The 27,725-nt window shown below is 40.4% G+C and overlaps 1 protein-coding gene across 1 annotated transcript in view; it reads left to right on the top strand.

Annotated features, from left to right (window-relative positions):
* trpm3 (transient receptor potential cation channel, subfamily M, member 3) overlaps positions 1 to 27,725 on the top strand; it is a 130,043-nt gene that overhangs the window by 67,320 nt on the left and 34,998 nt on the right. Inside the window, exons 7-9 of the mRNA XM_030737189.1 lie at positions 7,239 to 7,413; positions 7,787 to 7,910; positions 19,420 to 19,492. Of these exons, the coding sequence (XP_030593049.1) occupies positions 7,239 to 7,413; positions 7,787 to 7,910; positions 19,420 to 19,492 (372 nt within the window). The remainder of the gene's footprint in view (positions 1 to 7,238; positions 7,414 to 7,786; positions 7,911 to 19,419; positions 19,493 to 27,725) is intronic.

Raw genomic sequence — 27,725 nt, 5'->3', positions numbered from 1 at the left:
TCCAGGTTGAGGATGTGCATGGATGACGACATGTTATGTGGTGTGGAAAGAATTTGAGTGCATGATCAGTAGTGTGAAATGTAGTAAATGTCTTTTGGAACAGTAGGTGGGTTAAAAACACTGTGGTGGGACAGTCAGAAATGTCATAGTAGATGGTTTATGAACCGTACTGAATTTAGACAAAAAGCTAATTTTACTCATTTTTCTTTTCCCACGCTATATTCAAATAAGGGTATTTGAATTTAATGCTTGAACTATAAACATCCCACATCACTGGGCACAGTTTTTCTGGCATTCCCCCCCTTCAGAAGCCAAGTAGGAAGAATAGGAAATAGGAAGAACCCAAGTTAAATAAAGGTTGGTGCAACAGAATCAATAAACTCGTGTTTGATTATTTTTCTCTGTCCATCAATCAGTTTACTTAACTGCCTATTGAATTTGGTCATGGGGCTGTGGGAGCCTAACCTAGTTGTCATATAGTGAGAAATGGGATGAACTCTGGACAGCTCACCGGTGTCTCACACTAGGGCTAAAACAGAGAGCAAAATTATCATTCATGCAATTTAGATTCCCTAATTAAGCTAATATGTATGCCTTTGGGCTGTGGGAGCAAGTACCCTGAACAGAACCCACACTGGAACGGGGAGCACATGCAAACTTCACACAGAAAGGCCGACCAGCAGATTCACATAGAGGACTTTCTTGATGTGAGACGGCATGGTGGTGCCGTGGTTAGTACTGCACTGCTGTTGGTTAGCAGCGTTTTGTTTTGTTTTGTTTTCCTGTGAAAAATCACATTCAGTCAGTGTTGTTTCACTCCATGTATTTCCCCTGGTTGTCCACACCTACACAAGTGGGGCCTGTCCCACAGTTTGAGAACCATTGCTTTAATAAGACAGGGAGAACAACATCTAATTTCAGAGTCATTTCATCCGTCATTCTCACAGGGTACAGACCCTGTAAGTGGCTATTTATAAAGACATAGACACACTTGGAAGGGCAACACATACACATTCATCTTGAAGAGACAGAAGCATCAGTATCTGTCTTGAATGTATGTGCCTGAGGTGATTTTTGTCTAGATGAATTTCAGCTCCTCTTAAATGCTTCTTGGGGGCACTTGCCTTTAGTTATTTTGATACCTGAAAGCTATCGGATCCATTATTGACTTTATGTGATAATCTGTTCATTGCCTTCAGTAGATACAGGCTGATATTTCATGAACAAATACACGGTGCAAAATATTTTTCAGCAATATAATCAGCACCTAAAAAAAAACAAAACAAGGCTTGTTCTTTTAATGGACCAAGCTGTAGATGTTTAGGTACAAATCAACACACAGGTCAGTGGGGGGCAAAATCTCTTTAACCTCAATTTCCAGCTGTAAATGTGTTTTCTGGTCAATGACATCATTCATGATTGATGGTCTAAGGTTCGCTCTGGCTCAGTAATTCTAATATTTCTGATAAAAACAAAAAGATGAAACCTGATTACATCTGAGTTGCTTCGAGACGCTTGAAGACAACTGCATGTTTGAGAGAAGCGTTGACCTTTTAATGTACCATCTGACATTTTGTTCTATAGCCTGTCGAGTTAGGTTGTCTTCACAGATCTGATGTCCGTTTTTGACGTTTAAGTGTGTAAGTGTGTGTTGATGGTATTTATTTATTTATTGGTTTGTTTTATTGGTCTGGGGTGGTGGCGTGAGGTGAGAAGACAAGGGCCCACATACTGTAGCACACCTCCTCCAGTCGTGCTGATACTAATTTGACACATACAAGGACAAACTCGCAACCGCCGACGCACACACAGACACACGCGGCGGATGAGTCATTGCTGGATCCTTAATTAGGACCATTTAAGCATGTTATGTGTATCTTGCTTACACGCTGCTCTTTACCTCGCTAATTCCTTCAGTTCCTCATTACTTCCTCGTCTTCCAGATTGGATATATATTTAGAAAATTACGGCTTCGGACCACCTCTCTCCTTTTTTGGCTGCTTCTGCTTTCTCACACTTTTTCAGGGTAGCTTCACTCTTGAAAAGTAAGGTGTGGGCAGTGGGTTAAAATTATACATGATATTTGAGAGACATAAGAAGCAAAGAGAGACTGGGGGTTTGACATTTTGTTATTTGATGTATTAGAGTGAGGGAATTGTGCATGAATACAGTCAGTACATTGAGACAGACAGTAAAAAGGGGATAGTGTAAAAAGTGTGTATCGGGCATTGGTTTGAAAGACTTCACTGTTTAACTATCCTGGATATGGAAGTCCAATTGAAAAAAAAAAAAGCATGTAATACTGCTGATATAAAAATTAGATTTAAAAGGGCAAATGTAGCACAAACATCCTGTAGTATGGCTTAATGATTTTTACTTGCTTAATTTGCACTCTCTTGCATTTTATTGCCATTTTAGAAAGTAGGCAGAAGGAAAAACATATTTTAGAAGAGTGTCCAGTGATCTGTTCACACACACCCACACACACAGTATATATATATATATATATATATATATATATATATATATATATATATATATATATATATATATCTTTTGCATCTTTAATGAACATTTGGCAGCTAGTTTTTCAGCTCTCATTTCTAATGTGACTGCACCAACAACAAATCTTTCAGATACCAATGACTTAGTTAACTAGTGTATGTTATGTGTATGTAGTTATCTAAAATTGTATGTTCATCAATTCTGGATAGTATAGCACCATTACAAGTCAGATTAGCCCCAGTCATCAATTCTTCCCCTTGGATCAGTAATCATATCCGTGACCATACAAGAGAGTGCAGAAAAGCTGAACACAGGTGGAAAAATACAAATGTCCATGTTCACTACCTCCACACGAAGGAGTTACTTACCACCCTCAACCAACTCATAAAAGATGTGGGAACATCTTATTTTGCCAGTTTGATTAATAATAATAAAAACAATCCATGGTTCCTGTTTGGCACCATCTGCAGACTCCTCAGTCCACTTTCCATGCCATATCTTCTAATGACTGCAAAGGATTTTTAAATGTCTTTAATGGCAAGATCAAGAGTATCAGGTCACAGTTTTAAGTGTGCACCCCTTCAACCATCCCAAGTCTCTCATCCAGTTCTGTTCTCCAAGTTTAAACTAATTTCCACAACAAATCTCCTTGATTTTGTCTCACTCATGCGCACTTCTTCCTGCCCAGTGGAGATTGCCCCTCCTAAATTAATTAAAGAGGTTCTACCTGCCATCTCTCCCTGGCTTCTCTTACTGTAGATCCAGCTGTTTTAGATAATTACAGACCCATTTCTAAACCCCTTATTTCTAAAATCCTTGAGAAAGTTGTTGCTCATCAGCTGCTTCAGCTACTTGAAGGAAACAATATCTTTGACAAAAGTGGGTCCAACCCGGTACTAGCGAAGTGTACCTAATGAAGTGTCTGGTAAGTGTGCATATTGAAAAAAAAGAAAAAAAAACACCAATAAATACCCTATTTATGGCTGTATTTGATCAAAAAATAAAAGAGAAAGGGAGCAGAAAAACTGTAAATGGAAGGTCAAAAGTCATCCTAAAATGTTCCCTCTCCTTTGGGCTTGTCAGTCAAAAGAGAATTTGTGGATTGACTGTCTGTCTGACTCTGTTTTCATGAGTGTGTGTGTGCTTGTTTGCACACAGGCAGAATTTCCTCCTACCAATTAGCCATGACACAGCTGTGCTTTTCCCTCCTCATCTGCTCCTTGGTGGGTTTCAGTTGAACAATAATGTACTTTAGATGGTGCAGCGTTGCCTCCAAAGCTCAGCAGTCATCAATATCAATGTATGATCTGACACTTGTGTGCAAGCACACGCGCGCACACACACACGCGCACACACACACACACACAGAAATAGGAATAAGAAGATGGAAAAATAAAATACAACATGCAAGTCATTGGTCTGCTCCTCTCTCTGCTCTTTCTGACGTATGGTCATGAGATGTGTTGTGGCATAGTGACGTTGTACCTCTTTGAAGTAGGCAAGGACCCTAAAATATTCTCTTTATGTAACTGTCCCTGTTGTAAGGCCACACAAGGCTGTGTGAGGCAAAGCGTGATGGTGGGTCTGCTTCCGACTGCGTGCTTGTGCTTGTGTGCGAGAGTGTGTGCATACGGCATGTACGCGTGCATTTGTATGTGCCTGTCTGCTTGCTTGTTTGAGAGACAGACCATGCTTTCTCCTCCATGAATTATGCAGACCAGGGTGAGGATGCTGGGCGGGCAGGATCAGGCAGTTACACGGCTTTTGAATTAGAAGGGTCTAAACTGCTGGCATAAAACAGAACTGCATGGAACAGAATGGGAGGGAGAGGATGAGACTGGAGTGGCAATTGAAAGAACTTTAGGAAGAGAGGATGTGAGACACAGAGCAGAGGAAGGTAGGCTTGGAAAGTGGATTGGACTTAGACCACTAAAAGGGGGAAGAATATAAGGGGTTAAAAGAGAATGGGACTCTGGGGTTTACAGGGTTGTTATAATGGTTTACGGGGAATGTTCAATGGTCAAATGTGAAATGGGGAGGAAACTATAAGCCTGGCAGAGAGGAGCAAAAAACAAAGTAGTAAATTCTTCTGAGACTTGGCTTTCAAATGTGCAAATGAAATCTGCAGTTTTTACAATATTCTCCCACACTGCCAAAAGTATTCACTCACCTATCCAAATCATTGAATTCAGGTGTTCCAATCACTACCATGGCCACAGGTGTATAAAACCAAGCACCCAGGCGTGCAGACTGCTTCTACAAACATTTGTGAAAGAATGGGTCACTCTCAGGAGCTCATTGATTTCCACTGTGGTACCCTGACAGGATGCCACCTGTGCAACAGGTCCAGTCGTGAAATTTCCTCTCTACTGAATATTCCACAGTCAACTGTTAGTGGTATTATAACAAAGTGGAAGTGATTGCGAATGGCAGCAACTCAGACATGAGCGTGGTCAGCAGATGCTGAGGCACAGTATAGTATACTGTAGTGTGCAGAAGTTGCCAACTCATTGCTAAGTCAATCACTGCAGACCTCCAAATGTCATGTGGCCTTCAGATTATTTCAAGAATAGAGAGCTTCATGCAATAGGTTTCCATGGCCAATCAGCTGCATCCAAGCCTTACATCACCAAGTGCAATGCAAAGCATTGGAAGCAGTGGTGTAAAGCATTTCACCACCAGACTCTAGAGCAGTGGGAACGTGCTCTTTGAAGTGACACATCACACTTCTCCATCTGGCAGTCCAATGGACAAATCTGGGTTTGGCAGTTGCCAGGAGAACGGTACTTGTCTGACTGCATTGCGCCAAGTGTAAAGTTTGGTGAATGGGGGATTTTGGTGTGAAGTCAAGCTCAGCCCCTTAGTTCCAGTAAAAGGAACTCTTAATGCTTCAGCATACCAAGACATTTTGGACAATTTCATGCTCCCAACTTTTGGAGATGGCCCCTTCTTGTACCAACATGACTGTGCACCAGTGCACAAAGCAAGGACCATAAAGGACGAGCGAGTTTGGTGTGGAAGAACTTGACTGGTGGAGACTGTGAGCGCGTCAGTGTCTGAACTCACAAATGCATTTCTTGAAGAAAAATTCCCATAAACACACTCCTAAACCTTGTGGAATCCCTTCCCAGGAGAGTTGAAGCTGTTATAGCTTTAGAGAGTGGGCCAACATTATATTAATTAATCCTGTGGATTAAGAATGGGATGTCATGCAAAATCATATTTGTTTGAAATCAGACAAGTGAATACTTTTGGCAATATAGTGTAACCCACCTGCAAATTATGAACAATTACCCTGAAAAGCCATGATTAAGATACAAAGAGACATTTTGTGAGAAATTGGAATAAATGACACACACACACACACACACACACACACACACACACACACACACACACACACACACACACACACACACACACACACACACACACACACACTTTGTGTCTCTGTCTTTCTTACTCTCTCCGTGGCAAAGAACACAAAGCACTAAGGAGGATGGATATTTTTGGTTCAGGTGCTTTTTTTTTTAAGCTTCTCTCCCATTATTAGAAAGTGACTTGAAAATAGAGTCATGTGGCATCACAGGTGTCAAATATAGAACAGTTTTTCTAATTATAGATCCAGGTTTGAACAAATAGTGAATCCTATTTATTACTTATGCTTCCCACTTCCTTAACACCCTTCTTCTCTCCCTCTTTACATTTCTGTCCTCTTATGGGGGCTAAGCAGTGCAGCAGAAGCAACCATTTCTACCTTTTTCCTCATCTCTTCTTCCTCTTTTGTGTTTTTCTGCCATAAGATTCTGTGGCAGCCCCTAGAATTGCAGAAAAGTTATGAAAATTGTTTTTCAGACAGTTCCTTGATACCTCTCAATAAGTTTCATGTCTGCATCTTGAATACTCGAGCAACATGGAGGTGTGTTTATGCAGCGAGGAACTGCTGGATTCCTTTCATCTAGCTGAGTTCGAAGCAGCATATGATGTGAATGTCTGCCACATTGCATTTTATAAAGAGTTTGACTGAATTTGTTTATTCAAGCTTCAAAAATCAAAATTGTAACAAATGATGTTTGCACCAAACCTCGCAAGAGTTGTAATATGGATTTTTGGTTTTAAATACTTTGACAGCCAAGCAAAACTGGTAGCAGAGCTGGATAACAAGAAGCGAGGTCTTATCCCGAAATGACTTTCTCCTTCTGCCAGTACCAAATCTGCAAACACTGATGCTATCTGAGGAAGCACAAAGAAAGTGCAGCACGTGTTTTGCCTTAAACAATTATTTCCGGTGCCTGGTAACATTGTTAGCGGTTCCAATGGCTGAGACTTCATTGATGTTATCACCACATTTTTCATATGCTGCTGTTTCCTGGTGGAAAAGTGGCCAAACAGGAAGCGTGATCATACAGTACCAGTCAAAGGTTACCCATGGGTAAGTGTGTCCAAACCTTTGACTGGTACTGTATGTCAAAAATTGTTTTCATGAGTTGACACTAAACTGAATATATATATTGTTGCCTGAAGTTGATGGGGGGGGGACATAATTTAAGTACCACATTAGTGCTTATTGCACTTTAACTATAATTAAACACAATGATGGAGTTGTTATGACATCTGTACCCTGCTGAGCCACTTGGCCCCCTATGGTTCCTTGTAGCTATATCTCTGTATTGTTCTTCCCTGTTTTCACTCTTTATCCCGTTTCTCCTGCTGCCACTTGTTTTCACTTGCAGGTATTGGTCAGGGTGTGCCAGTGGTGGCCTTGATTGTAGAAGGGGGCCCCAATGTGATCTCTATAGTGCTGGAGTACCTCAGGGACACTCCTCCAGTTCCTGTGGTGGTGTGTGATGGCAGCGGCAGAGCCTCCGACATCTTGGCCTTTGGACATAAATATTCAGAGGAGGGAGGGTATGCACTCACATGCACACATTTTACTGCAATGCAAGGACAAACACGAATATCATACCGTGTGAAAAAATGGGATGCACTGTAGACTTCAAGGGATTGTTTTTGATCACAATACCCTGCTATTTTTATGTATGTTTGTATGCAGGCACTTGGGGGGGGGGGGGGGGGGGGGCGGATGAAACTTGCTGATATATTACTTTAATAGCACAGAAAGTGTGAAAATTCACATCTCAGCAAAGACTCAAGAGATTTGTTAGTCAGAGTCCCAGTCAACCTTGGTTTAATCTTCTGGTATAATTTGCCTGTTTTCCTGTCACTCTGACCCTCTTGGTGATACTCTCTTTTCTTTTTCCACACCTCTCTGCCTCTGCAGCATAATTAATGAGTCTCTAAGAGACCAGTTGCTGGTGACCATTCAGAAGACATTCACCTACAGCCGCTCACAGGCCCAACATCTGTTCATCATTCTCATGGAGTGCATGAAGAAGAAGGAACTGGTGAGTCAGTCTTTACAGACACACTCCTTATACATGTGTACACATAAGTTGCGGTAAACACATTTATACACAGTTGCACATAAATAAGAGCAGATAGAGGAAAAGCAAGCTGATGAGCAAAATATACACGAATCATTAAAGCACAGGCGACCTCAGAAACACATTCAGACATTCAGACACACCATTGAACGACTTATAACACAATTACCGCTATTCACTTGTGCTTTGATGTCTCTGCTGTATAAAGAAGCCCAAAAATGAAAGAAATGACTGAAAGCGAACAAAATGGATTTCTCTAATGAAGTTTTTACATTATTAAACTTTTATTGAAGCACTTATTTCTCCATCTTTTATGTATGACATGTAAAGCATGTAATGCTAAGCAGATGTAAATGTATTTAGATGACGATCAGGACCAAATGGCCTTCACATTGAGAATCTGTGCCCCTTCTTCATGCACTCCATGGGAATGAGTGTCTTGTCAAGCAATGTAGTCACACATATCCTTTACTCCTGGGTACGAGTCCCATTCCCTTCGAGAGCAGTCACATGATACATAGCTCTTATTAATGCTGTTAAATAATAAAACAAGGCAGCTGGTATGGTGTAGGGATTTAGTTGTCTTAATTTTTGTTAAATGTTAAAAAAAAAAAATCTTGTTATATGGTTATGGTCTCTTTCTGTGTATGTTGCATTTTGGGAATGCAAGTCCTAAAAAAGTCCACAGTTTAGCGTGAAACAGTGGATGAAAGTTAAAAAAACAAGGTGATGTTTCGGTTAACAGTTCAGTAGCTGCGCATTGTGAGTGCCTCTGCGCATGTGTGCAGCAGTTGGGCTGTTCAATCAGGACAGTTGCACCTCTAGTAATGAAAAGCCGCTTGCATAGCTCACTTCTTTTAGCAAAGGCAGAGAAAGTGTTTTCAGTATTTTGCATACATTGCTATAATATCTCACATACTACACATCTACCATTAATTACTCAGGCTTTGTCTCGAGTTAAACAGAAAGCATTGTAGGCACTACTCATGTCTACAGGAAATACAACTGAACCTAAATAAAAACAATTTTAGGAAATTATATATTAAACTTTTGAGCTCAGGCTTGTTATCTCAGCACCCAGTTATCACCCAGTGACATTGAAGTGGTCTTAATTTAGTTGTATATCATTTTTGTGAGAAAAATGTACAAATGTGTTTTACTACTTTTTTTAAGTCATCACAATTTATTCACATGATGCGTGATGCTCAAAACCTGAAAATTAATGAGGCAAAGGTTTAATTTCTCAAAGAATGTGTGAGCAAAATTCCTTATTCAAATTTGAGTATTTCATTGTTAAAACAATGCATGAATAAACCACAATGTTTTATTAACAAATTGCATTTTTGAAATGCGCCCAAAAGACTGGCTCATAAACAAAAGGATGACCATAGAGGAGTTTAACAAATCAAACAAATCAAAAAGAAAACAGCACGGTGGCGTAGTGGTTAGCACTGCTGCCTCACAGTTAGAATACCATCTGGAAGGCCTGGGTTCGATTCCACCTTGGCCCAGGTCTCTCCCTCTCTCTGTGTGGAGTTTGCATGTTCTCCCCGTGCTTGCGTGGGTTTCCTCCAGGTATTTCCTCCCACATTCCAAAGACATGCACTTACTGGGGTTAGGTTAATTGGCTAATCTAAATTGCCCATAGGTGTGAATGAGAGCATGAATGTGAGTGTGAAAGGTCGTCTGTCCCTCTGTGTTGGCCCTGTTCAGGGTGTACCCTGCCTCTCGCCCTATGACAGCTGGGATAGGCTCCAGCCCCCCCGCGACCCTTAACAGGATGTGCGGAAGCGAATGGCTGGATGGATGGATGGAACATTCCTCTGAAAATGGTCAGGTGTAAGTACTGAGCTGAAAATGAATGAAAAAGCAGCCAATGTCCAAAGATGAACAAGAGCTTGAAAGAGCTTCAGAAACCCAGGAGAACTATTGCTTAAGAAAGTACTTGCAAAGTACAGTAAATTCACAAAATAAGTCTTCATAGAGCACTACATCATAAGATAAAGATGATACAGTGTCATTGAGAGAAACTCAGTAATTTCCTATAAACAAGCACTTTTAGACACATGACAAGGCAAACATTAATATCTCTATCTGTAGGGATTCTATAATTCTGGCATGGCTTGCCATTGAGGTAGGCTAACACTCTACTAAATGAAAGTCAGTTCATAGTGTGCATGCATACATGTAGGGAGTACAAGTGTACCACAACATTGCATCCAATCTACATACACTCATGCACAACCCTCCACTCACTTTACAGGATAATACTACAGTATATTCACTCTGATGCAAAAACAGCTAGCAGCAATACTAACTCATTTGCTACTTGGTTGCTTTTGCCCCAATTTGCTTTAAACATAGTTCACTAGATGTTTTGTAAGGAAGGGAGTATTTGCCACATCAGTGATTTTTGGGACTGCTGGCTGATAGTGGCATTTTGCTTCTAAATTTGTAATCAGTATCATGCACATACCCATTTATAGTGAAAACCCTTAGAATTCTTGAGCTACAATCCAGTATATATTTTGTGCTTCAGTCAGTGTAATAATTGCAATAAGTCAAAACCTATACACATAGTCCATGCACACACATAGTATACTGTACATGTCAGATTCTGCAGGCAGCTCAGCATTGGTCATGGCTATGCAGCGTGTAAGTGGATTGATTACATCCTGAATGGGGTTCCACTGGCTGACTGATGTTCACATTAATGGAGCCTCTGAACACAATACACAAAAGCAGAACAATGAAGTGTGAATCGTTCAGCAGGAGCAACTATAAACACATAGTTTGCAACCATGTGTTTAAGGACAGCCATTATGATCTCTATTTTGCTGAATAAGTTCAAGAATCAATCATCATATCAAACATTATTTTATATATCAGGTGTCATTGCCAGGCCAATAGTTAAAGCTCAAAACCCATGTATTAAAATAAGAAAATAAGAGCACAAAAACAAGTGATAAAATAAAAGAATAACAGAAAATTAGAATAAAAAGATTTTAAGGTAAAAAAAAAACATTATAACAAGAAAGAATTATTTTTTAAAGTATGGATAAAATAAAGTAAGTGAAGTGAATGATGTAAGGAATGTCTATAAACCGCACTAAAAAGCCAGACTAAAGAGGTCGTTGTTGTTTTTAAAGACTTCCAGCTGCTCTCAGGTCTTCTGGCACACTGGCTTGGGGCAAAAAATGCTAAAAGCTGTCTTGCTAAAGATTTTCCTCCTACACTTTAGAACAACTGAAGGACTTGTGCAAGAGGACATTAAGGGTCACACTGCTTCAGACTCTGTGAGCATGTGAGCCACAAATACTGGACCATAAATTTCTTTAAATCAAGTAAAAGAATTTGATAATAATCCAGAAACTGACAGGCAGCCAATATAAGGTCTATAAAAACAGGTGTGAAGTGTTCTGTTCTTAAGCACTCAGACTGCAGAGATTCTGACCTGCAGTCACTTTCTAATAGGTTTTGGGTACAGCAGGAAGCAGAACATTACAGTCCTGTTTGATATACAGGCAGGCATAGGTTTCACTGTGTTTCTTAGAGAAAGAATATTTATGAGCTGATAAAAGGCAGATCAGGAGAGAGACCCTACAAAAGATCTGAGCTATAGACTTGTTGGCTTGGGGTAAGTCCAGGAGAATTCAGCTTTTGGCTTGTTTCACTTTAGAACCTATAACTAAAGGTTCATTTTGGTTCATTTTTATCCAGCTTGAGCTTCAATAAGTTTGGTGACATCTGGACAATAACTGATATAATGCAATATAAACCATAACCGATTGGTCGTGTGCTATCAGGTAATGCAGGGGTGGTGTAATAAACCTTCTGTGTAAACTTGTGTATAATTGATACATCTTTATGCAGGAAAAGCAGAACAGAAAAAAATAGTCATTTTTGACTTGTAACCTTAATGGTGCAATTAAACATTTACTAAGAACATAAAACTTTGATAAAATAGTTTTCTATAGTATTAAAAACTGCGGTCATTGTTGGCCATCTGTAATACAGAGATTGTCAGAGGGAAACTGTTAAACATGGTTTCTGAAAAGGAGAGAAATAAATATGTTGTCTCTCTGCTGTCTGGTGCCTGTCTGTCTCTCTTACTGAGATAAATTTTACCACCCTCCTAACTTACCAAGCTAATGGGCATCACATGAGTTTCCCCTCCACTCACACTCACAGCATGTCTCTGCAGAACGCATTTCAGGCTGCGTTTTTCACCTGCTTTCTTCATGCATATATGACAGAACAGATACTCTCCTATTTCTGTCCAGCTGTCTATACGGGCATCATAATGGCTCATGTTTTACTTGCTGTAAACACTGACCTCAAGTGTATTTTTTACTCTTCAAGCCATTATTTTGTATTTTACAAATACAGTACTAGGACTGTGTTGTGGGTTTTGAACTCTGCCAAACACAATTGACCTGCAGCTCAGTACTATGCCTGAGCTCGTCCAGCTGCTCTCTAACATGCTGCTAATGTGATGCCTCGTGCATAGGCAGTGTGCCAAAAGTTATGTATGAGATTGGAACAGAGAAGATAATTAACTACTGTTATTAGACTGGAAATTGTTCAACTTTGCTCAGGAAATCTCTGAAATTGACATTTTCTTTCACATAAATCTTTCGTGCTTTTTTGCATGTCTTCTGAGAGCAAAGTTATATTTTTTCTGACTCTTACGCATGTGAAGTCTGCAGAACCAGACACACAGAAACTTTTTTTTATTACTATAACTAAGTGCACTAAGGATAAAATGTGGTCTTAAGTTGTGCACAGATTGTGCTCCACAGAATTTGCAGTATCTGTTCATCTTCTGTAAAGGCATCTCATGTTAACATCCAAGTAAGGAGTCACAAAACAAGCTTGGATAGCATGTGCCGACTCCTTCATATTGGAAGCAGTAGCAGGCTAATCCTGAGTGTTTTTACTGGTCTGAAAGGGGCAAGTGTGTAAGAGAAAGAGAGAGAAAATGAGAGTGTGTTTTGCTCTCTCTGTCAGATTGCTTGTGCTTTGATTTTTTGACTCTGTGGCAGAGACAACCGAGTAGAAAAGATCTAGACCGCAGGTGACTGGCTCTGTGTGTGTGTGTGTGTGTGTGTGTGTGTGTGTGTGTGTGTGTGTGTGTGTGTGTGTGTGTGTGTGTGTGTGTGTACTCAAGAGGACTAGCAAAGAGATGCAGGGAGACCAAAGAAAGGCCGTGTCTTCCTTTTCCCCTTATTTTCAGCATGTTGGTTTATTTATGTAGACAGTTTGTGCTTCAGTTATTTCCTTGTTGGCTCTCCTTTGTTTATTATACTTAAGGTTATTTATGCTTTATACTGTATGAAAAGGAAACTAACTTCCCTATTGAATCCACAAATTTTCAAGCCATTTTTGCCACACTGGAATGCAGACAAAGGAGTCTAATTGCGAAGATAATCACTGACTAATATACAGCTGTTTGAGTTAGATATAAAATATGCACTGACTGCACTTACATGTAATTTATTACATACAGTCACAGTCCATTTCGTTAGCTACACCTTGCTAGTACCGGGTTGGACCTTTTGCCTTCAGAGCTGCCTTAATTCTTTATGGCATAGGTTCAACAAGATTCTGGAAACATTCCTGAGATTTTGGTCCATGTTGACATGGTAGTGTCACACAGTTGCTGCAAATTTGCCAGCTGCACGTCCATGATGTGAATCTCCAGTCCCACCACATCCCAAAGACTTTCTATTTGATTGAGGCCTGTAGAGGTTATTTGAGTACAGCAAACTCATTGCCATGTCCAAGAAACCACTTTGACATGATTTGTGCTTTGTGATGAGGTACAGTACCTCTTCGTGCTGGAAGCAGCCCTCAGAAGATGGGCACACTGTGGTCATGGATGGATGGACACCTTCAGTAACAATACTCAGGTTGCCCACATTGTTTAAACAATGTTCAGTGGGCACTAAGATGCCAAAAGTATGCCAAGAAAATATCCCCAACACCATTACACCACCAGGCGGGATCACTGGTTTCAAGTTGTTTATTCCAAATTTCCAAATTTTGACTCTACCATCTGAATGTTGCAGCAGAAATCAAGACTTTTCAGAGCAGGCAGCATTTTTCCAGTGCTCTATTTTCCAATTTTGGTGAGCCCATGTGAACTGTAGCCTCAGTTTCCTGTTCTCAGCTGACAGGAGTAGTATCCAGTGTGGTCTTCTGCTGCTGTAGGCCATCTCCTTCAAAGTTTGACGTGTGTTCCAAGATGCTCTTCAGCATATTGTACCTTGATTGTAACAAGTAGTAATTTGAGTTATTGTTGACTTCCTATCAGCTCAAAGCACTCTCCTCTGACCTCTGACATCAACAAGGCATTTTCACTCGATATTTTCTCTCTTTCCTACCATTTTTTTTAAACCCTAGAGATGGTTGCATGGGAAGATGCGAGTAGATCAGCAGTTTCTGAAATACTCATACCATTCTCTATGGTACCAACAACCATGCCACATTCAAAGTCACTTAAATCACCTTTCTTCCCCATTCTGATACTTGGTTTGAACTTGAGTAAGTTGTCTTGACCATGTCTTCTCCCTAAATACACTGAGCTGCTGCCATGTGATTGGCTAATTAGATATTAGCTTTAATGAGCAGTTGAACAGGTGTACCTAATGATGTTTGCTGGTGAGTTTATAATGCAGTACGTGCAGTGAAATAAGTCCACTTTTTTCATGTGTCTTGATGATGAACACGGATCAAGCAAATGGGGTTAGGTAGGTGGGGGATCCCTAATGTTTATCATTGCAGTGTAGCGGGAAGGGGGGGGGGTCCCCTCAAAATTACCTAATTTATATTTGGTAATTTTGACCTCACTTACACTCTTCAGGCCAAAGCCCCTGTGTAAAGGTGAAATTTATAGCAAGTGATGCTAATGAGCTTAAATCCAAATAGATGACCTAACCTAACAGTGAGCATAGATACCAAAGGCTGCTCTGCACAAGGCCTTTTTAAGTGTCACTGAGTTATTTTGCACTGAACATTTATATATTAATAAGAATTTCATAATCTCTGCCTTTGAAAAAAAATGAGGGTTAAAGCCTATCTGCTGGGTGATTTTCTAGGTGGCTCCTTTATCATAAGACTTGCATATATTTGGGTTCAGTCAGCATTTGTCCATCATTTTAGATGAATTAGGAAGCCTTTTGGGCTTTTATATTAAGCTAACAAGTTGTCATCGGTTACAATCACTGTCCTCTGTTTTCCCTTCTTTGCATCTCTTATGGTATTGACCATTCTGCAGTGACAGTAGAGCAGGAAAACTGTGAGAGGAAACTTATAGCACGACCATAAATAACTGCAGAATACAAATTGGCTCTTACACTGTGCTGAAATGAAACAAGGGTGCATAAACTAGGCAAAAACATAAAATGTTTTCATTTCTTATTTATGTATTGTTTCTCTTGTTGACGAGGGCATGGGGTTCTGTCCAAAACAATGGCAGGGGAAACACTTCTTGTTCCTTTTCTGTTGCTTGATGATAAAGATCCCGCACCTGTGACTTTAGTGACATAAACACATGACAGGACATAGTGCTGAGGCAGCCGTAGACTGACATTGCTTGTTTTCATGGCTTTAATTGAAGGTGCCAGAATGCTGTTCTGGACCATTAACCTCATCATCATAAGTGTCATTTTCTTTATATACTCTATTAGCCATTACATTAAAACCACCTGCGTAATATTGTCTAGATGAACTTTGTGCTGCCAAACATCTCGACCCATAGGCTTATTGACACTGGATAAATTGGGGTCTCATGCGGTGTCTGCCACAAGGATTTTGGCAGCAGATCCTTTGATCCCTGAGGGTTGTGGGATGGGACTTCTGGTTGTGGATCTTGTTCTTAAACATCCCATGGGTGTTTAATCCGACTGGCGTCTGTGGAGTTTGCAGGCCATGTTCCACAAGACATTCCTGAATAATTTTTGCAGTGTGGCGGGGCACATTATCTCATAATGCTGTGGGAGGCTGCTGCCATTAGGCAGTGCTGTAGTCATTTTCTGCAACAATGCTTTGGGCAGCACATGTCACAGAAATATTCACATGAATGATGGGACTCTAGGTTTCATTGCAGATCAACAGGATGATAGGTCTTGACTTTGTGTGTCAGTGGGGTCAGTGTTGCTGATTAGGTTGATTGGTGCCTCCCCACCCTAATGAAAAGGACACTGGGGGTTGGTTGTCACAGTATATCCAAATAAATGTAAAACCAACTCTGTTTCTTTAATTCGGATTAAATATTGAGGAGGAACCACCAGCCCACAATATTCCTCCACACTCCTGACAAGAGATACTAAGGAAGAGTGGGAGGAAAATGAGAGCAAATGAATGACTTAAATGGACCATGAGAGAGATTGGGAGAGAAAGGGTGGGAGGGAACCTGGTAGGGACAGATGGAGGGAAAGGGGAGGGGATGTGGGGAAAAAATGAGACAGGGGAAAATATGGTTTGGGTATATAGCAAATGGGAAATGAGGTACAGCAGAGAGTTTGAGGCAGAAACAGAGGGAGACAATTCCTTGGTTGATTATCAGCAGGGCAGTTTATCAGTTTAAAATTTCATGAGTAGAGAAACTTATTTCCCTCGTCCCTCTGTTTCTCGCTGTACTGAAAGCTATTGGTTTATGGTTTCTCCCAGAAAGAAAGAAATACACATGTAAATAATTTATGCTTAAAATTCACCCAGATGAAACCATTAGCAGAGTTTTTTTCAGACTTGAACTTTTACCATTGTTATTGCGTGAAGCTGCAGAAGATGATTTGGAAACCCGTGATTGTGTGCTTGGTGGGTGTCGGCAGGGTCTTTGCCTGTTAAATGAAGATGAATGTTGTGCAATCAGCTCGGCTCGCTGGAGTATGAAGAACTGTTTTCTGATCCTCAGGGCATGCAGCATAGCACCTCTGAAGTTGCAAGAATCCTGCCTGTTCCTCTTTAATTTCACATATCCGTCGTCAGTTTATCAACACATCTCACTCCTGTCTTCCATTTGCTTCACGAACGCTCTCTTTCCTGCTGCCTTTTCTCTCGATCCCTGCCTCCACTTGTCTCCCTCTTCTTGTCATTAATGCATCTTTTCTTAGTTCCTCTATTCTTATCAAAAGACAGCTACAACCTACAGCAGATGGGCAAATTTATGCCTTGAGTGGATGAAAAATATTGAAACTGTGTCTACCACTGTGCTAAACTTGTTTGCTCCCAGTAAGTACTCAAGAGCATCTTTGAGTGTATGAGGTGAGAAAATTAGACAAGGGGGAAGCTGTTTACCTTTGCTCACACTTATTGATGACTCTCTGCGGGATTGTTGAGATTAAAACAGTCTTGCATTGTCCCAGAGGATATGTAGCTCAGCTTCTGAGCAGTGGAGCCCCTGTGATAGCAGGTAGCTCATATCCGCAGGGTCACCTTGGAGATGTAATTGGACGAGGGATGAAGCAGTGGGCAACGGATGAAGGGGTAGCATTGTGAGAGGCTGTTGTAAGATTAGTGGTTGAAAAAGATGCTGGGTGGGAGAGGGGAGAATAGAAGCTATGGTGAACATTGTCTATGATCATCGTTCATCCAACACATTGTCTTTCATTGTAGTACTGAAGGGAAACAACCGCCTGTGTGTGTGTGTGTGTGTGTGTGTGTGTGTGTGTGTGTGTGTGTGTGTGTGTGTGTGTGTGTGTGTGTGTGTGTGTGTGTGTGTGTGTTCATGCCAGGTAGTGATTGTAGAGGGAATCTTCAACACAGTAATGATAACCACAGGGTATAATGGAAAAAAGCCCAGATTTAGTTGAAATTAGGTGTGCATATGAGCATGCCCTAAGGAGCTGTAGATCTAGCTGCCCTTTCTGTCTTCATTTTTCTTTCTCTTTTTTCAGTATGAGAAGTTATTCCTGTAAATCATGTTGTCAGATGGTCACACCTTTTACATACACAATTTGACCTTTTCAGTCCTCTACATAAGAGCACAGATGAGACTAATCACTCTCTTAAACCCATAGTCATACACGCACACTTGGAAAGACTTTAACATGCCTTCTACAGATGGCTCCCTAAATGTGTTGTCAGTGTCTATTAGAGTGCAGGCGATGAGTTTGGCATTGTAGCAAATGATGCTCAAGCCACTGGCCACGCTATGAAAATTTACACAGGCACACTGTAACACAGGGAAGCAAATGGAATTACACTCTGCACCAACAACTCATTGGTATCAAGATCTCAATTGATACCTTCCCATCTTATTACACTTCTGTTTCACCTCCAGAAAGACCCTTTAATTAAACAGGCATATAACTACCGCATACACATGAGCACGCACACACCTAAAAACTACCCTTATTAGCAATTAACAATGTAACAGTACTGCAAATTATCAATGTGAATTGAATTAGTTGTGTTCATTTAGATAATGTGAAAAAGAGAGCGCAATATGGAGGGGAAAAGAGGAGGGTTAGCCTACAACATTGCAGCATTGCCCAAGGGATGCAGCAGCAGCAAAGACTGCGGATTCCTGGAGCCCCACGAAATGAAGGCATTTGGGGGGGGGGGGGGGGGGGGGGGGGGGGTAGATGGGAAGGGAGATGTGCTGCGGAGAGGGAGGTGGGAGGAGATGGATGGCTGGTTGTAAGGGATTAGAGGAATAGCTCATCAAGCATTCAGAACACGGATTCTCCCATGCTCCCACAAGGTGCCTTTCACACATCCACACATATGAGCATGTGTGCCCACACGTTAACACAGTACGTGTGCATTGATGCTATTTATAACTTCAAAAAATCAAGAAAAGCCACCGCATTTCTCAAATTACCCTCTCAGCTGACTTTCGCTTGCATCCATCGCACCATTTTTTCATTCACACTCATGATAAAAAATGTGCAGCAAATAAAGATCTAAACTGGACAGGCAGGAGAATATTCCCTTTAAGCCTAATCCAAAAAGTGTACAACACAGCAAAAAAAAAAGACCTGAATGTGTTAAGGGAGAAAACCTGCAGTTCATATTCATTTGATCCTCCTCCCTTCACACGTTTTTACTCGTTCTCCTCAGTTGCCTTCTCAGCAAATCCCTTCATTCCCTCCTTCCAGTGAACAAGCTGCTTGTGGAGTTTTCTCTACAAGAGCCAAAAGAGAGGGGTTCTACAGTACATGAGAGGATTTCCTCAGTGCTCCTTTCTTTCCTCCACTGAGCACCTCAGCAGCAATGTTTTTAGTGAAGCAGTTAAATCCAGCAAATAAGAGCGCACAGGATGTGACTGAATTACTTGCTTTATATGCTGTGGGCTTTAATGGATTTGCTCAAACAACAATCGAATGACTCTAAAGTCCCTTTGAAACAGTTTTGCTTGTACAGGAAAAAACAAACTCTCACCTCTCTTACGGACACAATGACTTTTCTATCTTCTTGACTTTTTTCTCTTTGTGTGTGTCATTGTCTGTTCATTTTCTCTCAGATAACAGTTTTCCGGATGGGATCAGAGGGTCATCAAGACATTGACCTTGCCATTCTCACTGCGTTACTCAAAGGTGGGTATGTGCATTCTGTGTCTGTGTGTGTTTGTTGAAGCATAAGTGTACAGTGAATGACTTCAATTTCACTCAGCAAATGTTATTTGGTGGTTCCTGTACATAAAAGGAAGATGATTGTTTCAAAACGCTTTCCTTACATATAACTTCCACATACACTGGTCCCTTTTGTTGCTCAAATCACACAGATTTATGGTGTTAATTTCTGGCTCATAGCGCCAGAATAAAACGCATATATATCTGTTCTTATTTTTCTCCAGAAACTCCATTTAGTACTTTCAGATAATCTGCAGGATTAAAAAGCAAGTTTTATATTATTTTATCAGTTACTTTGATCAGTGGTTCTCAAACTGTTTCCATCATGCCCCACTTAGCTGGATGAAATCTTTTCACGGCCCACAGGAAGCTAGGTCCCCCTTGATAGTGAAGCCAGGTCCAAAAATGCGACATCACAAAAAACGGTAATGGTGGAGAATTTCCCTAGTAGCTAAGCTAACGTACCTGCTAATGTGTGTTAATTTACTTGTGACAATTAATCCAATGTTCAACATTTTGTTCAACCTCACTTTTCTCCAAGGTCGTTCACATCCCACCTGTCATGACCCTGCATGATCCCACAGTTTGAGAAAGACTGCTTTAGATTTAGTGTAGAAGTGAGCAATGGTTGTTGGTGCCGTATGGGCTGCCCTGAGTACAGAGAATGGTCCAAAAAGGAGAAAATATCAGTTCTCTGGGTGAAAATGCCTTGTTGATGTCAGAGGTCAGAGGAGAATGGACAGACTGCTTCCAGCTGACTTGATATAACAATAACTTCAAAGAATCATTGTTCAATCAAGGTATGCAGAAGAACACTTTAGAATGCACAGCACATAACACCTTGAAGCAGGTCACTCCCAGAAGCAGAAGACCACAACGGGTGCCGCTCCTGTCAGCTCAGAACAGGAAACTAAGGCTACAGTTTGCCCAGGCTCCCCAGAATTGGACAATAGAAGATTTGACAACTGTTGCCCGGTCTGATGATTCTTGATTTCTGCTGCAACATTCAGATGGTAGGGTCAGATTTTGGTGTAAAAAAACATGAAAGCATAGATCCATCCTGCCTTGAATCAATAGTTCAGGCTGCTGGTGGTGGGGTAACAGTGTGAGGGCTATTTTCTTGGGCTATTTTAGTACCAAGTGAGCATTTAGAGTGGTTTTGCTCATTTTATTAGTTTTTATTTTTTGTTTCATGCTTAGTTTTAATTTAGTTTTTGTATTAGTTTTAGTTTTTCATACTTTGTCAAGTGGAAGATTCAAGGTGCAGAAAATGTGTCCATGCATCCTTCCACTTCCTGTGTATTAATTAGCCAGCTGTTATTTTTTTCGGTGAAAAGAGTCCATTATGGTTGTCACCTTTCTGAAAAGCTGCGATGCTGGTTCTCTGTTGGAGCTGCTCATACACACTGTGCTGAAATGATATTCACAGTCACCAGATTCCAATCCAATAGAACATCTTTGGGATGTAGTGGAATGAGACAAATCTGCAACAACTGTGTGATGCTGTCATGTAAATATGGACCAAAAACTCTGAGGACTGTTCTCAGCACTTTGTTGAATCTGTGCAACAAAGAATTAAGGCCGTTCTCAAGGCAAAAGCAGTCCAACCTGGTACTAGCACGGTGTAACGAACAAAGTGAGCGGTGAGTGTACATTTAAATATCTAACTGCTTAAGTAATTACTTAAATATAAGAGAGCTGTGGCTCTAGTTTCCAACCAGCTACAGTATTAAAAACCACTACAGGCAAGCTTGGAGTGAGCTCAGCTTTCTCATTTGGTATGCTAATTAAAAACCTGAGATAAAAATAACACCTGTAAAATCATCAATTAGCGCAAACACAGCTGCTCATTACCTCTGTGGCCAGAGACAAATAATTACAGGATGACAGTGACAGTCCCCAGTAAATTATAAAAAGTGCCCTGTCTTTTGTGGCCTCTCTTTTGAAGTATATATTTGTATTTAAGTTGCATTTATGAAATACATTTTCATGAGGTCAATAAGTACTTTATAAAAGTGATAGATCATCAAAGTACAGCTCATGTTGCACAGTCCAAGCCTAAAATATCTTATATTAACACATATAAAAACCTTTATGTGGCATGGTCAGACACAAGGGGTTATAGTCATACCCAAAAGTTTTGGCAGTTACACAAAGTTTGCTTTTCATGTTCTCTCCTGCTTTGGATTTATTTATATATATTTTTTTTAGATATTTTTTTGATATAGTGCAGAACAATCACAAAGATTTCATAAGTTTCAAAAACCTTCATGTGCAAATTAAAAACGTAGTTTGGGCAGTGGTGCCACTGTCAAAACTTCTGGCCACAACAGTATAGTCTCTTTAAAAAGAGAAACAGTGAGTACTCTGAGACTGCAAGTCACACCGCATTATAAAATATCTCACAAATTGTTCCTCAGAGACGAGCTAATGGTGATTTAAAAGCTCATATCCTTGTTGTTTCCTCCTCCATATACCACACCGCAACACATTCTATTTAATCAGCATGGCAACAGACTTGAGGATTGAGACAGTGAAATATACACAAAGACACATTGAAGAACAAACCATTATGACTATCCCCGCCCCATGGGCTGCTGGTCCCTGGTGTGACACTAAAACACTTCAGACCCACTGAATTATGGACTACAAGACTTCTGAAGTTGCCATGGCACTGAGAAGTTTGCATTCGTAGAGTGCATCCCCCCAACAGCCTTTTGCTGCTCTTCATACTGCTGTTGGTAAGTACTCATTAATACTGGCTGTGAATGATTCACAAGTACTGCCATTTTGGAGATGTTCTGAACAGTTGTCTGGGCATAAAAATTTGGAACTTGTAAAAAGTGTTTTCTTTCAACTTCCCATTTCTCCTGCATCCAATATATTGACTATGAATGGTCATAATGCTTTGGCTCATCAATGAACAGTTGTAAAAAGGCTTATAGTCAAGCTGTTTTGTAACAAATTCCTATGCATTTACTAATAAGAGCAATGAATTGGGGTACAATAAAAAATGTCAAGGGTAGAAATAGCAGCTAAACCTTTGCTATTCCCTCTTTTTTGTCTGTGTCCTGCCTTACTTTTTACACACACACACACACACACACACACACACACACACACACACACACACACACACACACACACACACACACACACACACACACACACACACAAGTGTGTTTTGCTATCTTTGTGGGGAATTTCCATTGACTTCCATTCATTTCTACAGCCTAAACCTTACCTTTACCCTTTTCCTAACCCTAACCATCACATACCTAACCCTAACCCTAACCTAAACTCAATTCATACCTTAGCCCTAACTCTGACCCCTGACCCAAAAACAGGGTTTCCCCTTGTGGGGACAAGGTTCCAGTCCCCACAAGGAGCAATTGGTCCCCACAACGTAGTATATGTCAGGAAAATTGTCCCCACAAGGTATTATAAACATACGCACACACACACACACACACACACACACACACACACACACACACATACACACACACACACACACACACAGAGATCCATACTCTCAATTGGTTATTCAGTAGGTTGTATTGATTGTGGTTCCTGTTGCTTCTTCTATGCCTGCAGGAGTTTGCATGCAATTCTCTTCCTGTCTCACACACACACACACACACACACACACACACACTAGAAGCATGTAAGCACAGACATCACACCCTCGTGTATGCATACCAAGGATCAGTGATTCCTGTGGGAGTGCTTAGAAATTCAAAGCATATGATTGACTATCTCAGGAACTGTTCCTCAGAGAGAGATTTCAGTCCACAGACAAGAAGAAAGAGACAAAGTTAAGTTGGGAGAGAGGAAGAGAAAATTGTTTAAAATAATGTACTCTTGGAACAGTGAAGATGGATAATTTCTTTGGTTAATCCATTAATTATATTCATTCCAAATGAATATGTATACATACTCACACACACATACTGTGTGTGTATACACACACACACACACACATATATACATATATATATATATATATATATATATATATATATATATATATATATATATATATATATATATATATATATATATAATATATATATATATATATAATATATATATATATATATATATATATATATATATATATTAGGGCTGGGACTTTAACGCGTTAATTTCGATTAATTAATTACGGGGAAATTAACGCGTTAAAAATTTTAACGCATTTTAATCGCACTTTGCACCGTGGCACGTTTCTCAGTGCACGAGTTCCCGGCATACAGATTATAACGACGCACAATGTCCAAATTAGGGGCCGAATCCTGCGAAGGACCCGGCCCACGTCTTTCGCAGCCCACGAACACCACAAAGGCCGGAAGTGAGCGGCTAGCCTTCATATCAGCTGCCGTCACCTCTGCGTAGCTCATGTCGCCTAGCCACCGTGAGTGCGAAGCACAGCTGTGTAAAAGCAGCTGGTTAAACGGAGAACGAACTTTTTCTCCTTTTTGTGGTTTAATTTTAAGTCTTTAATTCAAAATAAGCTGTTAAAACAAGCATAACACATTTCAACATCAAGGAATACAGCTGAGCTAATGATTAATTTCCAACTATATTAAGTGAGACATTAATGTTGACTAAAACTATCCAGTTACGATGCTTAACTTTAATTTCAGGAGTTTGCTTATCACAGGAGCACTTCCACCCTTCGTTGGTCTGTGTAGTAGACTGGTGGGAAAATAAACAAAATTTTGAAGTTTAAGCTTATGTATATTGATTCATTCATCAACTAAACTTAAATTAATATTTCTCATGTCAAATATTGAAATGCGATTAAAATGCGATTAATTTCGATTAATTAATTACAAAGCTTGTAATTAATTCGATTAATTTTTTTAATCGAGTCCCACCCCTAATATATATATATATATATATATATATATATATATATATATATATATATATATATATATATATATATATATATATATATATATATATATATATCAGGTTAGTATGTTTTATGAGTTGACATCTCTGACTATTAATTTCTCTTCACTTCTCATCTCATCACTTTTTTATAGAAAATTTCAAGAATAACTGAAGGAACGAGTTGAACTCAAATAACAAAAAGGCAAATTAGTAAAAATTAGAGAAATTAAAGAGGAGATACTAACACTAAGAAAAGAGGAAAAAATGCCTTATTATCAGCAGTATGATGGCCATTTTAGATGCAATTCTCATTCTGCTGCTGAGTGAATGAGATGTGTTCAAGACTTTAGTGTAAAATGAAATTGGTCACATCCTGCCTGAGAGCTTTTTAAAACACTGGATTAGACTCCTTCACCAAGGAACTAAGCTAATGCCTGAGGCTAAAAAAAAAAAGACAAAAAAAAAACATCGCAGTCAAGTATACACAAAGTGGAACGAACTGAGCAAGAATGGGAGAGAATATAAGGAGAGAATGTGAGCCTGTGTGAGAAAGATAAAAGGTTAAGAGAAGTGGAAAGAGACATCGCAGCAGGAAAACAACAGCTACACACAGATGGTGCAAGTGTGGTGAGGTGGGAGTAATTGATGGCCTGCTGTCTGGGGTAGTCAATATCCTAAAGATTGGGTACATAAAGTCAGTTGACTGCAGTTCAACCTCCCTGCAGGCAGAGAGAATGAAGTCACAGGCCTTTGATAAAGCAGGACCTCCCTTCTTCTTAATACATACATATCTCCCCTAAAGCTGCTATTAGTGGGCACTGCTTGTTATTAGTGGAACTCACTCCATTAAGCTCTACTAATGCAGCACAAGCCTTCAAGTCAGAGAGAGTGCAGTGTAAAGTGATATTTTGTGATTCTTATTAAAAATTACACCATCTTGTCAAAACCAGGGATAATATTATTGTGCTTTACCTTATAGTTAATTTGTCAAATGGTTAAAAATCTTTTTTTTCCTTACTTTTCTCATTTTGTTTTCTTTGCAGTGTGGTAAATTATTGTTGGGAACAGCAGACTGTGGTCTTGTTTTAGGTCTCATTAGTCAGCAGTGGCTGAAATGTGTTGGTACAAACGTCTACAGCTACAAATAATGTCTCATAGACTGGCTGTCTAGTCAGTTTAAATGCAGTAAGTGTTTGTTTTTAAATACAGTACCATTCAAAAGTTCGGACACACTCAGCCATTCATATATTTACTCTTTTTGTGTGTAAAAGTAACTTGAAAAATTATTTACAAAATATTAGATGACAGAAAACAAGGAGAGAGTGAGAAAGGGAATGACAGGAGTCCCTGATTGCATTCAAACCACAATACAGTTTCATTATGATATTAATTTCAGTCACGGTCACCATTTAGGGCCGGGGTGGGCAACTCCAGGCCTCGAGGGCCGGTGCCCTGCATGTTTTAGATGTGTTCCTGAGCCAACACACCTGAATCACATATAGAAGTCATTAGCAGGACTCTGGAGAACTTGACTGCATACTGAGGAGGTAATTCAACCATTTGATTCAGGTATGTTGGATCAGGGACACATCTAAAACCTGCAGGACACCGGCCCTCGAGGCCTGGGATTGCCCACCCCTGATTTAGGGTATTGTTGAGGAAACTAGCTCAACAGATTTTCACAAATCAGGAAACCTGAATCTTGTAAACAAGGTGTTTTTTCCCCCCATCCAGCATTACACTGAATTAATTTAATCAGCTTAGACTGACACTTTTTTGTTCTTTTTGCAATTATTATTTTTTTTTTTTGGTTTTAATCTTGCATTTGTATACAGTGGAGTTCTTTTATTTTGTCCTCTAGTTATGTTACAGATACACTATATTATATATATATATATATATATATATATATATATATATATATATATATATATATATATATATATATATATATAAATAACACAACCTAGATCTGAATGAATGAAATATTCTCATTGAATACTTTGTTCTGTACAAAGTTGAATGGGCTGACAACAAAATCACACAAAAATCATCAGTGGAAATCAAATTTATTAACCAATGGAGGCCTGGATTTGGAGTCACACACAAATTAAAGTGGAAAAACACACTACAGACGGATCCAACTTTGATGTAATGTCCTTAAAACAAGTCAAAATGAGGCTCAGTATTGTGTGTGGCCTCCACGTGCCTGTATGACCTCCCTACAACGCCTGGGCATGCTCCTGATGAAGTGGTGCCAACTCCTGGACAGTCTGTGGTGCAACGTGACGTTGGTGGATGGAGTGAGATATGATGTCCCAGATGTGCTCAATCGGATTCAGTTCTGGGGAACGGACGTGCCAGTCCATAGCTTCAATGCCTTCATCTTGCAGGAACTGCTGACACACTCCAGCCACATGAGGTCTAGCATTGTCCTGCTTAGGAGGCACCCAAGGCCAACCGCACCAGCATATGGTTTCACAAGGGGTCTGAGGATCTCATCTCGGTACCTAATGGCAGTCATGCTACCCCTGGCGAGCACATGGAGGGCTGTGCGGCCCTCCAAAGAAATGCCACCCCACACCATTACTGACCCACTGCCAAACTGGTCATGCTGAAGGATGTTGCAGGCAACAGATCGCTCTCCACGGCATCTCCAGACTCTGTCATGTCTGTCACAAGTGCTCAGTGTGAACCTGCTTTCATCTGTGAAGAGCACAGGGCGCCAGTGGCGAATTTGCCAAGCGTCCTGCACCGTTTTGGGCTGTGAGCACAACCCCCATCTGTGGACGTTGGGCCCTCATATCATCCTCATGGAGTCGGTTTCTAACCGTTTGTGCAGACACATGCACATTTGTGGCCTGCTGGAGGTCATTTTGCAGGGCTCTGGCAGTGCTCCTCCTGTTCCTCCTTGCACAAAGGCGGAGGTAGCGGTCCTGCTGCTGGGTTGTTGCCCTCCTATGGCCTCCTCCACGTCTCCTGGTGTACTGGCCTGTCTCCTGGTAGCACCTCCAGCCTCTGGACACTACTCTGACAGACACAGCAAACCTTCTTGCCACAGCTCGCATTGATGTGCCATCCTGGATGAGCTGCACTACCTGAGCCACTTGTGTGGGTTGTAGAGTCCGTCTCATGTTACCACGAGTGTGAAAGCACCACCAACATTCAAAAGTGACCAAAACATCAGCCAGAAAGCAAAGTTACTGAGAAGTGGTCTGTGGTCCCCACCTGCAGAACCACTCCTTTATTGAGTGGGTCTTGCTAATTGCCAATAATTTCCACCTGTTGTCTATTC

The sequence above is a fragment of the Archocentrus centrarchus genome, chromosome 9, assembly GCF_007364275.1.
Source record: "Archocentrus centrarchus isolate MPI-CPG fArcCen1 chromosome 9, fArcCen1, whole genome shotgun sequence".
NCBI lineage: Eukaryota > Metazoa > Chordata > Actinopteri > Cichliformes > Cichlidae > Archocentrus > Archocentrus centrarchus.
This window is presented reverse-complemented; position numbering and strand designations above follow the sequence as displayed.